The 14,542-nt window shown below is 38.8% G+C and overlaps 1 protein-coding gene across 1 annotated transcript in view; it reads right to left on the bottom strand.

Annotated features, from left to right (window-relative positions):
• The window catches only part of PAPSS1 (3'-phosphoadenosine 5'-phosphosulfate synthase 1), a 174,525-nt gene that overhangs the window by 43,355 nt on the left and 116,628 nt on the right, over nt 1–14,542 (bottom strand). The window contains exon 10 of the mRNA XM_006869328.1: nt 12,856–13,124. Within this exon, the coding sequence (XP_006869390.1) occupies nt 12,856–13,124 (269 nt within the window). The remainder of the gene's footprint in view (nt 1–12,855; nt 13,125–14,542) is intronic.

Below are 14,542 nucleotides of genomic sequence, written 5' to 3'. Positions count from 1 at the left end.
TGTTCTGTTCGAACAACTGCTTCTTGGTCTAGGTACAGATTTCTTAGAAGTACAAATTAAGTGTTCTGGAAAGGGGGTTAAAAAGGTACTTGCAATGAATAAGTCTTGCAAAACTCACTCTTGCAAGCTCCTGCATCATTTGTATTACCAAGGTCATATTTTCCAATTACTGACCCTTCCTCTGTTTCCAACCTTCATATACCTATCACTAATAATTAGCAATACATCTTAATTGCATGTTTGATCAATTTCAGACTGAAAAAGTTGGTTGTTGTTGTTGTTAGATGCCATCAAGTTGGTACCAACTCATAGAGACCCTATGCTCAATACTGGGCCAACCTCACAATTGTTGCCACAATTGAGCCCACTGATGCTGTCACTTGGCCAAACCATCTTGCTGGGAGACTTCATCTTTTTCTCTGACCCTCCACCTTACCAAACATGATACCCTTCTCCAGTGACCGGTCCCTCCTGACAATATGTCCAAAGTATGAGAGACGAAGTTTGGTCATCCTGGCTTCCAAGGAGCACTCTGGCTACACTTCTTCCAATACAGATCTGTTGGTTCTTTTGGCAGCCCATGGCACTTTCAATATTCTCCTCCAATACCATAACTCAAAAGCATCAATTCTTCTCCAATCTTCCTTATTCACTATTCAGCTTTTGCATGCATATGAAGTTATTGAAAATACCATGGCTTGGGTCAGGCACACCTTAGTCCTCAAGCTGACATCTTTGCTCTTCAACACTTTAAAAAGTTCTTGTGCAGCAGATTTGCCTAATGCAATAAATACGTCATTTGATTTCTTGACTGCTGCTCCCATGAGTGTTGATGGTTGATCCAAGAAGAATGAAGTCCTTGACAACTTCAATCTTTTCTCCACTGATAAGAATGTTGTTTATTGGTCCAGTGGTGAGGATTTTTGTTTTCTTGACATTGAGATGCAATCCACACCGAAGGCTGTGCTCTTTGATCTTCATCAGTAAATATTTTAAGTCTTCTTAAAAGGTTGCATCATCTGTATATTACATGTTGTTAATGAGACTTCCTTCAATCCTGATGCCACGTTTTATTTCATAGAACCCAGATTCTCGGATTATTTGCTCAGCATATAGGTTGAATAAGTATGGGGAAAGAATACAACCCTGTCGCACACCTTTCTTATTTTTAAACTATCCAGTGTTCCATGTTCTGTTCAAACAACTGCCTCTTTGTCTGTGTACAGATTCCTCATGAACACAATTTAGTGTTCCGGAATACTCATACTTCTCAATGTTGTCCATAGCTTGTCATGATCCACACAATCGAAAGCCTTTGTGTAGTCAATAAAGCACAGGTAAATGTCTTTCTGGTATTCTCTGCTTTCAGCCAAGATCCATCGGACATCAGCAATAACATCCCTGGTACATGGCCTCTCTGAATTCAGCTTGAACCTCTGTAACTTCTCTGTCAATGTATGCTTACAGCCGTTTCTGTACAATTCTTCAATTTCATTATTATTGGCTTTAATGGTTGGTGTATACATTTGAATAATAGTGGTATTAGCTGGTCTTCCTAGTAGGCATATGGATATTACACTACAACAGACAGCATTGTACTTCAAGATAGATTCTTAAAGTGTCCTTTATGACAATAAATGCTATGCCATTCCTCTCGAATTTGTCATTCCTAGCATAGCAAATCTTAAGATTTTTCTGATTCAAAATGGCCATTCTATTTCAGGTCACTAATGCCTAGGATATTGATCTTTATATGTTGATTTTATTTTTGACAATTTATAATTTTACTAGATTCATGCTTCATACATTCCAGGTTCCAATTACTAATGGATGTGCGCAGTTGTTTCTCTTCATTTTGAATTGTTCCCCATTAGCAAATGAAGGTTCCAAAAGCTTTCCTCCATCACTTGAGGAGGCAGCTCCTCCCAAGTCGTACTGCAAGCATTTCCAACTTGAGGGGCTTCTTCTTCCAGCACTAAATCTGACAGTATTCTTGTGCAATTCATGTTTTCATCTTCCTACACTGTATCTGACAATGTTCCACTTCTATTCATAAGGCCTTCAGTGGCTAAACTCTCAGAAGTAGTCTGTCTCTCCTTCTTCATTGTCTGTCTTAGTCTGGAAGCTCAGCTGAAATTTGTTCACCCTGGGTGACCCTGTTAGTAATTAAAAATCCAGTGGCATAGCTTCAACATTACAGCAGCACAAAAGCCACTATAATACAAAAAACTGGCAGACAAGTGGTAGAGGTAAGTTTCTAGTGGGAGCTTTATTTTGGATTGCAAGTCACACTTCCCTACTTCTTCATATGTCTATGTTTGCATTTTTTTTTTTTTTCAAAGAATATTAAATCTTGAGTCTAGAAGGCAGGTAATTTACTGGCATCTCTCTTCATCCTTTAAGGCTTGGTCTTAGGCCATATTGGGCAGATCCACTCTAGCCCTTTGTGCCCATTATCATTCTATTTCTTCAGGGGACGCTGGGATGCTTTCTGAGATGATGCTGGAACACTTTATTATGGTAAACTGTTCCCAATAAAATTAAGAAGACATGGTACCTACACATCATTTAAAATAACAAACATTTCTTAAAATGCATCTCAAATTTTACCTAACCTGGTTCTTAGGGTTCCTCCCGGGACTACACAACTTATATGTGTTTTGAAATATACAGAATATAACTTTTTGTATTCATTACATTAATTAGCTTGGGGGGAAAAAATAACAGATGTCTAATCTTTGCAAGATCTCAGATTTCTACAATACTCTTTTGAACATATGTTTGTTTTTTTTTAAGTTTTGCTACAAATATTTTATTTTTCCTTCTTTTAGATTTTATTGGCCTTGAACTAGAACATGAATACATTTAATTAGTACTTTTGCAAGTTCCAGTTCTTTGAATCATGTGGTAACAAAACTTGATCAAAACTGACATGAGACAAAGATTTAACACCTCGGAAGTCCCATGTAGGGTCCCTATGAGTCAGAACAGATTCAAAAGCACATAACAACACTGATCCTACTCAGTGTGAAAAATCATTTGCTTTGCTAAATAAATATTACTGTTTAAGGTTGGAGTACTAACACAGATATACCAAGGGCATTAAATTACACATGATCCCCGTGAATCATGTATGATCTGTATCATCCACACAACAAACTTATGACTACAATAACTGTGTAAGCAGAAGACAAAATTATCAAAAACCTCAGGGGGTCAAAGTCTATGACTCCCATGTTGTTGTTAAGTGCTGTAGAGTCAATTCTGATTCATAGCAACCCCATATAGTTTCTGAGGCTGTATACATCAAGGGAGTAGAAAGCCTCATCTTTCTTCAGTAACAGCACTCCTAAAATCAGGCTCACATCTTAAGAAATTATAGCTCATTAGGGTGTTAAAGAGGTTGGGCTGCTAACCACAAGGTCAGCAGTTAGAATCTACCAGCCTCTCCATGGAAGAAAGATGAAGCTTCCTGCTACTGTTGAGATTTATAACCTTGGAAATTCCAAATAGGGTTGCTATGAGTCAGAACTGATTCCATGGCACATAACCATGATCACCAACATATGGTGGTGGAAGTTATAAAGCTTATGGCTAGACAAGCCTTATTAGCAATTCACTGCACCACATGGGTCTTAGAAAGCAATTTTGTCCTTTATAGAAATGAATTTAATACTTCCTAAGAAGGAACAAATAAAATGCCCTAGATAGTAAATTGATATCCCATAAAAAAAAAATAATAAGTACATATATAAAGGGGCTTCAAAAAATTGTGGAACAGTGAAATTAAAAGATAATCAAGTGTTTCTACAAACTTTTTGAAGTTCCCTGTATAACACATTTTTTAGCATTAGAGTCCCTCCATACCCTTCTCTGCCCTCATCATTCCTAAACTGAAATTTAGGAATGAAGCCATTAAATCTTTACAGACTGGAAAATCATGAACATCCTGTTGATAACCAAAGAGCCTTAACAGCTGCTCATTGTTCTGAAAAGCATTTGTGCTAAAGAAACAAATCTGGTCTCAATGCCTTCTAAATGACCTACAGAAAATGATTAAAGGAAGAGTCACTGTTTTTATTTTATTATTATTAGTTGGCAAATGAGTATTACTGGCAGACTTGTTCCTGATGTCACTGGAAAGGCTACAAAAAATTAGTGTTTGGGGGCTTTTTTTTGGCTACAAAAAAATTATTCACTTAAAGCTGTAAATACGCCAAGTAAATCAAACACTTAAGAAAAAGAAAATGGACAGTTTTCATAAGTTTCTCAAACTAACATTTTTAACTCTGCCAGGTCATAAAAATTAAAAACATTTAATGGCTTAAAATATTAAGATATTTATTAGAATTTCTAGTTTATCCTAGTTCAGATATTAAAAATGATCAGATTGATGCTTCTTGAAATGAATCACCTCTCTTAGTTTATAATTTATATTCTAAGCAGAGATCTATAAGTAGAAAGCAGATACAACTTAATGTGCTTTTATATTTACTCTTCCTAGAAAACCTAGAAGCTCTGTGTAGACACCCAAGCATGTAACTTCTTTGCCAGCACACCAACAGCCAAGGCACAAAACTACTTAGTGGATCCTTGGAAGCAATGAGTCCTCAAACAGAACACACAGACTGTGGGGTGAGACTTGAATTTCAGTACCGTCTGTGACTCTGTAGTTTTAAGACCACAGGTAAGTTACTGGGCTACTCGAAGCTTCAGAAACATCATAAGTAAAATGAGAATAAAACTTATCTCTCACCAAGTTATTACAGAAATAACATGCAAAGCATCTGCTCAGTGTATGACAGATGAGCAAGCACTCAAAGAATTTTTTAAAAAATTAATTTTATGTTAATATTTAACTCCAAAGACCATCTCAAATCAAGCCAAGGACACATGCTCTGACATGAGCTTACTATGGGGGAGGTTCCCCCAGGCCCTCTGCTGCAATCAAAACTCTAGACTTAACAGAGATTTATGAGGTTGCATTAAGGGGTAGACAGTTCCCTTGATGTGGGAATAGAATTCTAGGGATGTTGAGAACTTGCAGTGAAATTGTTTGTTATTGTGTTTTTGGGTTTTTCTGCTTTTTAATTGTGGTTTGGGTGAAAGCTTACAGAGCAAGTTAGTTTTCCATTCAACAATTTATATGCATCTTGTTTCAGGACATTAGTTGCACTCCCCTCAATGTAAGAGCACTCTTCCCGCTTTTCCCTAGGTTTACTATTTCTAGTCATCCTTTCGTTCTTACCCCTTTCCACCTTCTGACTTTTGTTTTGTCACAAAAGCTGCCATTTCGGTCTCATATAGTTGATAGTTCTGAGTATATGCCTTGCTAGTATTATTGTTCACTAGATATATAAAGTCCTGCTTTATGTCTGAAAGGTAATCCCTAGGGAGTGGAATTTGTTCCAATTTGTTCTAAGTGCCATAGTGTCTGAGGTTCCACCAGTTTCTATCAGTCCAGTAAATGTGGTCTATGATATTGAATGTTGTTTCACATTTTCCTTTGACTCCAGCCAAGATCTCTACGCTTTCAGACTGGCCGTTAAATTGGAGTCAGGCACCATCTAGTTCTAGTCTCTGGATGGTGGAGAGTGAGGTTCATGTAGTCCACTGACTGGAAGTTACTAGAATTCTTTAATTTCATCATCACTGGCTTTAGGGTTTGGTGCGTAAATTTGAACAACAGTCGTATTAATTGGTCTTCCTTGTTGTTAAGTGCCGTCGAGTCTTTTCTGACCCATAGCAACCCTGAATAGGGTTTCCAAGGAGCAGCTGGTGAGCTTGAACTACCAACCTTACACTTCAAACAACTTTGCAGTCGGACACATTAGCCCACAGCGCCATGCGTATGGATATTATCCTATCCCAGACAATACTATATTTTAAGATGTTGTTGTTAAGTGCCATTGAGTTGGTTCTGACTCACAGCAGCCCTGTATATGGTTTCCGAGAAGCGGCTAGTCAGTTTGAACCACCAAACTTTGCAGTTCACACTGACTTTGAGGTTGAGTGTTTATCTACCAGTGCAGTAAGTCTAGTCTTTCTATGATTTTGAGTCTTGTTCCACATTTTTCACCCACTCCATTCAGACTGGCTAGTCAGTGGGAGCCAGGCACCATCTATTTCTAGTCTCAGGATGGTGGAGAATGAGGTTCAGGTAGTCCATTGGTCCTTTGGATGAAGTGTTTCTTTTATGTCTTTGATTTTCTTCACTCATCTTCATTCCAGATGTGGAAATGCTAATAGGATTAGGACTACCTTAGAAGCCCTCTGGAGTCCTGGTATGGCGCTGTGGGCTAATGCATCAGACTGCAAAGTTGTTTGAACTACAGGGTCAGTGGCTCAAGCTCACCAGCCGCTCTTTCGAAACCCTATACAGGGTCACTATGGGTCGGAATCGACTCGAAGGCACTTAACAACAACAACAAACTGTCTAGTTAGTGATTTTTCCCTCCCATACCTAGTAACCATCAAAGAATGTTTCTTTCTGTGTATTAACTTTTTCTTGACTTTTCCTATTAGTAGCCTCATACAATATGCATCCTTGTATGGCTGACATGTTTCACTCAGCACAATATTCTTCATGCTCATCATGTTAGGAGATGTTTCACATATTCATCACTACCTTTTAACATTACATAGTAATCCACTGTGTGGATGTATCATAGTTTGTTTATCCATTCCTCTGTTAGTGGGCACTTAAGTTGCTTCTACATTTTTGATATTGTGAATAACGCAGCAAGAGACATGGGCAAGCATATAACTATTATTATCCTGGCTCTTATTTCTCTAGAATATATACCTAGTAGTGGGACTCATGGATTATTGGATGCTGAGCTCTAGGATTATCATCTGTATCTGTTTCACTTGGTTTCTTGGGACTTTGTTTTAGAGGAATGGTGTGGGGTGTCTATCTAGGTCGCCATCTTCATCCCCGCCAGAAACAGATCTTGTTATGATTTTTAAGGCAGCCAATAATAAAACTATACTGTTATGAACTAGGCAGTGTAATAAGTGATTTTCATTTACCCTACTTACATACCTCACAACACAAAAACATAAGGCAGGTATTACTCCGACCATGACGCAAATACAGGTATCCCCTCTTTTTTGAAATTGCATTTTTACACCACTTTGCTTTTAAGAAAAACCTCCATTAGTACCTGTTTTCGCTAACCAAAATGTAGCCAATGAGGATTTCACTTTTATGAAAAAGGTGAAGAGTGAAACTTACGTTCAGTGTTTGTTTTGCTACAGGTCATTAAAAGAGGCAGCCTGTATACCGAGTAGCCAACAGTGGACTTGCCAAGCTCCTCTGCCAGGAACTACACTGTCCATCTATTATTTTGACTTTATATACAACAACAACAACAAATCCATAGCTGCTGAGTCAAGTTCAACTCATAGGAACCCTATTATGACCCTATAGAGCTGAGCAGACCTGCCCATAAAATCTTTACAGAGGAAGACAGCCACATCTTTCTTCCACAGAGCAGCTGAGAGATACCAACCGGTGGCCTCACGTTTAGCAACTAAGTGCTTTATCATATCATTTTTGCTTTATATGATTTATTAATGTTGTTTTATGTTTTATTATTTAACATGATTTGATGGGTTATTTTTTGGGTCTGGGAATGCTAAAAATCTTTTCCCATATAAATTATAAGTAATTGCTTCTTTGCCTCATGGCCATTTCAGCTTATGAAGGATTTTGTAGGCTCACTCTACTTTCATATAGCAGAGGGAATCCTTTATCAATAAGAACACAAAAAGGAAGAATACAGGTTATACAAAAGTTATTGCAACTCACAACTCTAAGCTGTGATAAACAAAGTTTGAAAGTATTTGAGATTCCACATGTCAGTTATCTAATGCTGCTATAATAAAAATACCATAGGTGGATGGCTTTAACGAACAGATATTTATTTGCTTACAATTAAGAGGCTGTAAGTCCAAAATCAGAATGCTAACTCTAGGGGAAGACTTTGTTTCTTTGTTGGCTCTAGAGATAGGTCCTTATCTCCTGCTTGGAGATCTCCATGGGCCACCATCAATCTCCCCCTGGATCTAGGAGCTTCACAGTGCAGGCACCCCAGAACCAAGGAGCAAGTAAAACTGAGGAGGAGGCATGTTTGCAGAGTGGGATACCTCCTGGCACTTAATTGAGGGAGCTAAGTTTGCTGGCCCACAGAGCTAGAGCAGGTGTCTTCAGGCTGAGGCTTATAGGGGAGTGATGTACCCGGCGAACACAACAGACAACTAAGGGCAGCAGATCCCTTAGTTGTCAGTTCTCTTTCAGAAACTGCCTCTAGTGAAAAGTGCGCTCTTGTCCCAGGACAAGTCCTCTTCCCCAGGCAGCCAATGGCTAATCAACACATATATACAAAGGTCTACTTTCTATGCAATTTAGAAAAATTCTGTAGGGCCTTTCCAGAACTTCCCAGGGGGATCAACTGAGACTTCTGCCGAGGTGGTATTGCAGCTCAACTTCTTTCTGCAAACTCCCTAATAAACTTCCTGAACCCTACTCACAGTCAGCTACCCAAGCATCCAACTTTCAACACAAGCAAACCAGATCTATGTTAGATGTTAGCAGTCAAGACAGTGGTGACTAACAGACAGAGAGCAGCCAGTGAGTGCAAACGGACAACACAAGAGGAAGAACTTCTGGGGACATGAATATTCTGTTGTGGAGGTCTGGGTACTAGATCTAGGAGTATGTTCAAATGAAAAAAGTTTACCAAATTGTACACGTATGAAATATGTGCCTTTTCTATATATAATGTAGTCCAATATAATGCAAAAAGAAACAAGACAAAGAAGGCAAATTTAAAAGTGACTAAAATAGGAAAGAATTTCAGTTCTTTAACTATCCATTCATTGCCACTGAAACATAGCCCGGAGTAGACTAAAGTCTAACCTGAGATTGCAACCACTTGGTGGCTAACCAGACACAGAATCAAGTTAGGTTGTCTATCTCATTGTTTTTACCAGAATAGAGAATAAATCTGCATCTGAGAAGGCTCTGTTATATCCAGCACACCAGCTAGTTTGATTGTAACAAAAAAGACTCTACGGAGAGCCAAAACGAAAACCTCCCAAAGGTACCTGTGGTAGTTAAGGTTTTGTGTCAACTTGACGGGGCCTAGATTTTCAATGGGTTAGCAGTTAAAATGTAGTAAATCCCAATGATGAGCTCTAATTTAATGTAATCATCCCCCTGATGTGATCTCATCTGATCAGACTTGATCTGATAATAGTTATCCTAGGTGTTGCAAATCCTCAACTCTATGATCTTCATCAGGCTGGATTCAATCTAGAGGATTGGGTTGTATCTTGAATCAATCTCTTTAGAAATATAAAAGAGATTATACCAACAAGCTGAGCTGAAAGAGACCTTTTACCATCAAGAAAGTAGAGCCAGGAGTGGAGGGCACCCTTTGGTCCTGAGTCCCCGCTCTGTCAGGTTCCTGCTGTAGTTGTGGGGACTGCTACTAGGTGCCATCCAGCCAGTTCCGCCTCATAGTAACTTTATACACAATAGAATGAAATACTGCCCAGTCTGGTGCCATCTTCACAATTACTGTTACGCTTGAGCCCACTGCTGCTATCACTGTTGCCAATCCATCTCATTACTGTCTCCCACTTTTTCACTGACTCTCCACTTTACCAAGCATAATGTCCTTCTTATCCAAGGAGTGGACCCTCCTGATAATATATCCAAAATATCAGAGATAAAGTGTCACCATCATTGCTTCTAAGGAGCATTCTGACTACTTTACCCAACACAGATTTGTTTGTTTTTCTGGCAGTCTATGGTACTTTTAATATTCTTTTCTAACACCATAACTCAAATGCATCAATTCTTCCATGGTCTTCCTTAGTCACTGTACAACTTTCATATGCAAAGGAAGCTATTGAAAATAGTATGGCTTGAGTCAGGTGCACCTTAGTTCTCAAACTGACATCTTTGCTGTTTAATACGTTAAAGAGGTCTTGTGCACCAGACATGCCGAATGCAGGAAAGACGGATGCCAAGACACAGGCTATCTCTAAGGAATGCTGGACCTACGGATGTTGAAATGCTGGCTTTCTCCAGAGCCAGTCCTAAACTGTGAAAGAATAAGTTTATTTAAGTCATACACTTATGGAATTTGCTACAGCAGCACTCAGTAACTAAGACAATACCTTCATTTTCCAATCTTCCTTAAGAAATACACCTGGCTCTCATGCCATGAGGCATAAAACCTACCTAACTTACATAAAGGAGCATGCCTGTACCTTTATGATGCTCTTAAGAAAAGATTTTTGTTTTGCTATAAAAGCCAAACCAGACACACTACCATCAAGTCGATTCCAACTCATAGTGACCCTGAAGGGCAGACTAAAACTTCTCCTTAGAGTTTCTGAGACCGTAAACCTTTATGGGAGCAGATAATCTCATCTTTCTCAAAACGAGTGGTTGGTGGGTTTACACAGGCAACCTTTTGTTAGTAACCCAACACTTAACTTACGGGTTACCAGGGCTCCTGGTGACGTACTATTAACTGCCTATGTTCATTCCTCTTCCCCCACCTTTTAAAGACCAATTTTTAGTTTCTTTTGCTGTTGTTGTTAAATGTTGTGTTGGTTCCAACTCACAGAGATCCTAAACAGGGTATCTAAGGAGCGGCTAGTGAGTTTGAACTTCCGACCTTATGTTTCAAATCGACCTTGCAGTTCAGTGCTTATCCTATAGCACCACCCCTCTTCCCTCTTTTAAATTAGGAATAAGAAACATTGAAGGGGACAAAATATGTCCTAAATATTCTTCACTTTCCTACTTGAGTCATAATCATCATAAACCTGTATGCATCATCAGAGATTGTTCTCTCTAGTGAATTCTATATGCTATTGACAGCAATTTGTGCCAAACAAGTCCAGGAAGGCTGGTATAAAATCCTCAACTTTATTTCTCTGGTCAGTACAGATCCATTGTTCCATATAACCCTTTCTCTCATCCCCAGCCACCCAGGGCTGGATCCAGCCGTATCAGCTCCGAGTTTGGTAATCTATGACTCCCTCCACTTTAGGCCAACTCACTCGATCTCCCTTGGGTTCAAAAATTCCATGAAATGACTCACAAACTAAAAGGAAAGGGCCATCTTTCATCAGGAAGGAAAAAGAATGTAAACATACAGGGTCAGGTCTGGGAGGGACCTCAGTACAGAGCTTTCATGTCAACAAGGGGCAGGTGTACCCTCCTATGAACAGAATCTGTGTTTGTTTGTTTGCTTCCTCCAACCTGAAAGCTCCATTGAATCCCAGTCTTCCAAAACCTTTATTGGCCTCACCACAAAGCCATTATCAATTACATCATATCTCACATGGGGAGGGGGTCCCCTATGCCTCACCAGGTGGCCATGGTAAGTTATACCAGGCCTTGGGAGACTTAGTCAATGTTAGGTCCCCCAGTTGAGCCCACTCTCAGGAACCCGGATAAAAAAGTCAAATTGCTTTCTGCACCTTGTACCATTCTTGACCCTAACTTACTGGAGTCATTTCCAAGTTAAAAACCATCCATCCTTTAAGTTACAAAGAACTCAGGCCAAAAAATACCTTCAAAAACAGTAACAATGTTATCACCAAAATAGGATGGCAAAATTATCAGAATAAAACTGCTAAGTTATTTCCAAACAATTTGTTCATCTTTGAGATTCAAAAACTAAATGTCTCCAGTAAATCAAAGGACTAAGACTGACCAATTTTTATCAACTAACAAGATGAGACTTTTTGTTCCCACAAAGTTTTAAAGCCTGAGAAACCTAATATAGGGTTGCTATGTAACAACAACAACTACCTAACAAAGAGGGGAGAATATGAAGACTTTTTAACTAGTGTGGAAGTCCCAATACAGATTTTAGGCTGGATCCAAGAGAAACATCAAACATAATCTTTTAGTTTGTTTTCTTGGACAAAGAAGAACAGAGTATACAACTGCACAACAAAGTTTCCCAAAAAAATGTTTACAAAATAGTCAAATGTATTTAGATTCCTTTTTTTTTGGAAGGGTAGAGTGTATACAACTAAATTACTTAGATTCTTTTTTTAAAAGTTTGCCTCCCAGATTAATCTTACGAAAACAATAATAATCCTTTACCATGAAAACAAGAAGCTGGTTTGGAATTTCCCACCCACATTTTTTGGGGGGACAGTCATTTCTTTATTCATCCATTGAAAGTCTATTCTGCCTTGAAGTTAAAACCTAATTAAGTCTTCTTTATATATGGATATAAAAAGATCCCAAAACATCCCTTCTGACCACTCTTTAAGTAGAAACCCCAAACTCCTCCAAGATCAAGAAGCAATGTTACTTCCTGATTCTATTATACTGTAGTCCTTCACAAAGAGACAAATGAAGAATGCCTCGTCAATTTTAATTTTTTTCTTAAGACAAAATGCTTTTCTTCCCACTAAAATTCTTTGAGCCTTTCTAAAAGTCAGAAACAGCACAAATCTGGCCAAAACTGTCCCTTAGGGAAAAGAACTTTCACCTTTTTTAAAGGAACAAGATCAGTGTTCTCAGAGCTGTGTTTGTAAAACAGCTAGCAGGTATACCACCTTCTTGCCTGATCCATACCTCTTTCTACAGGGAACGTTTCTCTCCTTTACAGCTAGGACCAAGAATCAGAATCAGAGTAAGAGTATAGTTACTCTCCGCCTTCTCTTTTCCAAGAAGAACCTCCTCTCAGAGCAGGGGAGTACTCCAGCTGAATGTTTGAAAATCAATACACAGGCCTGTTGGTGACACTAGGTATGTTAGGAACCATGGTTTCAGCAGTGCTTCAGCGAAAATCTTAGAGGGCAGTCTACCTCAGTTGGGCCAGCATACATCATGGGAGATGGGAAGATGGCCACCACTGTTGTTTCAGGATTCAAGACTCCTTCCTCCAGTACTGCAGCATGCTGCTTCATACGCCACATCAGAGGGACATCATCATCCTTTGTCCAGCCACCAAGAGGGTGAAGGAGGAGAACAGGGCGCCGATAGCCCCTCTCTAGAAGTTGCTTATGAGTATCCTGCATTAGCAGAGCGTGACCATTGTGCACTGGGTTCCGTAACTGAAATGCAAAGACAGCATCTGAAAAGAGAATTTCCAGTGTTAAGGATAGTACATTTGGAAGATGAAGCTTGATTAAAAATCAGAAACTGGTGAAAACACATGTATGTACTGCTTTGACCCTTCACTCTAGGACAACATACCTATACTTTGTCTATATTTTTATTACACAATATGGTGTGTAATACAGGATGTGTTACAGGATGTCAAAGTCACAGTCACGGATTTTTAACAATTATTTATGCATTCATGGGAAATTCAAGAATGATTGTCAGACCTTCTGGTCCCAGCATCCGGGTGCAAGTGTTTGCAACAGATGTAAATTCTTGGCCTGTGCCTTAATTACCTACCAGGCCAATCCCTCCATAGGGTCTAAGATACCGTTTTATTAAAGGTAGAAAAAAAAATGTGTACCATTAACATTTTACATACTAACCAAATAGGCTTATTTATACCAATCAATTTGTTTTATGATCCCAAACCTGGGTTTTGGATTGAAGCTTAGCAACAACAAAATCTCCACAAGAATCACTCTTATTACTCAAAACTTAAAAACTCCAGGACTGATTAACTAGTTAAACTATGTTATCTATAGCTCACAATCCTAGTTTCATTCCTACATGGGAAGTGCTTCCAGGAGACCTTGCTCAAAAGGCAAGGCTCATTGGGGTCATAGAGTAAACTTACAGAACAGAGTCAGAAGAACATCAAGTTAGAACTCACTGTTTGATTGCCCTCACAATATCTGGCACACCATCAACCCACACTGACCCAAAATTTCACTCAGAGAAAATTTCTCTCCAATATCTTTTAAGCAAGTTGTTGTTAGGTAGCATCAAGTTGGTTCTGACACATAGTAACCCTATCTACAACAGAACAAAACATTGTCCAGCTCTGTCCCATCTTCACAATTGTTAGATTTTAGCTCATTATTGTTGCCACTGTGTCAATGTATCTAGTTAAGGGTCTTTTTCTTTTTTTCTAACCCTCCACTTTTCCTCTTGAAGAGGTCCAAGAGCTGAACAGAAAATTTCAAAGATCAGCTCAAGGAGATAAAAACAAATACTATAATAAAACATGCAAAGATTTGGAATTAGAAAACCAAAAAGGAAGAACACGGTCAGCATTTCTCAAGCTGCAGGAACTGAAGAAAAAAGTCAAGCCTTGACTTTCATTATTGAAAGATTCTCTGGGCAAATTATTAAATGATGCAGAATGCATCAAGAAAAAATGGAAGGAATACACAGAGTAATTGTACCAAAAGGAAATGATCAATGTTCAACCATTTCAAGAGGTACCATATGAACAAGAGCCAATGATACTCACTTTGGAAGTCCAAAGTGCATTGAAGGAATTGGCAAAGAACAAGGCACCAGGAATTGAAGGAATAAAAATTGAAATCTTTCAAGAAAGTGAGGCGGCACAAGAGGCACTTACTC

The sequence above is a fragment of the Chrysochloris asiatica genome, unplaced genomic scaffold, assembly GCF_000296735.1.
Source record: "Chrysochloris asiatica unplaced genomic scaffold, ChrAsi1.0 scaffold00129, whole genome shotgun sequence".
In the NCBI taxonomy this organism is placed as follows: domain Eukaryota; kingdom Metazoa; phylum Chordata; class Mammalia; order Afrosoricida; family Chrysochloridae; genus Chrysochloris; species Chrysochloris asiatica.
The sequence above is the reverse complement of the archived record's forward strand: the minus strand, read 5'-3'. Positions and strand labels throughout refer to the sequence as shown.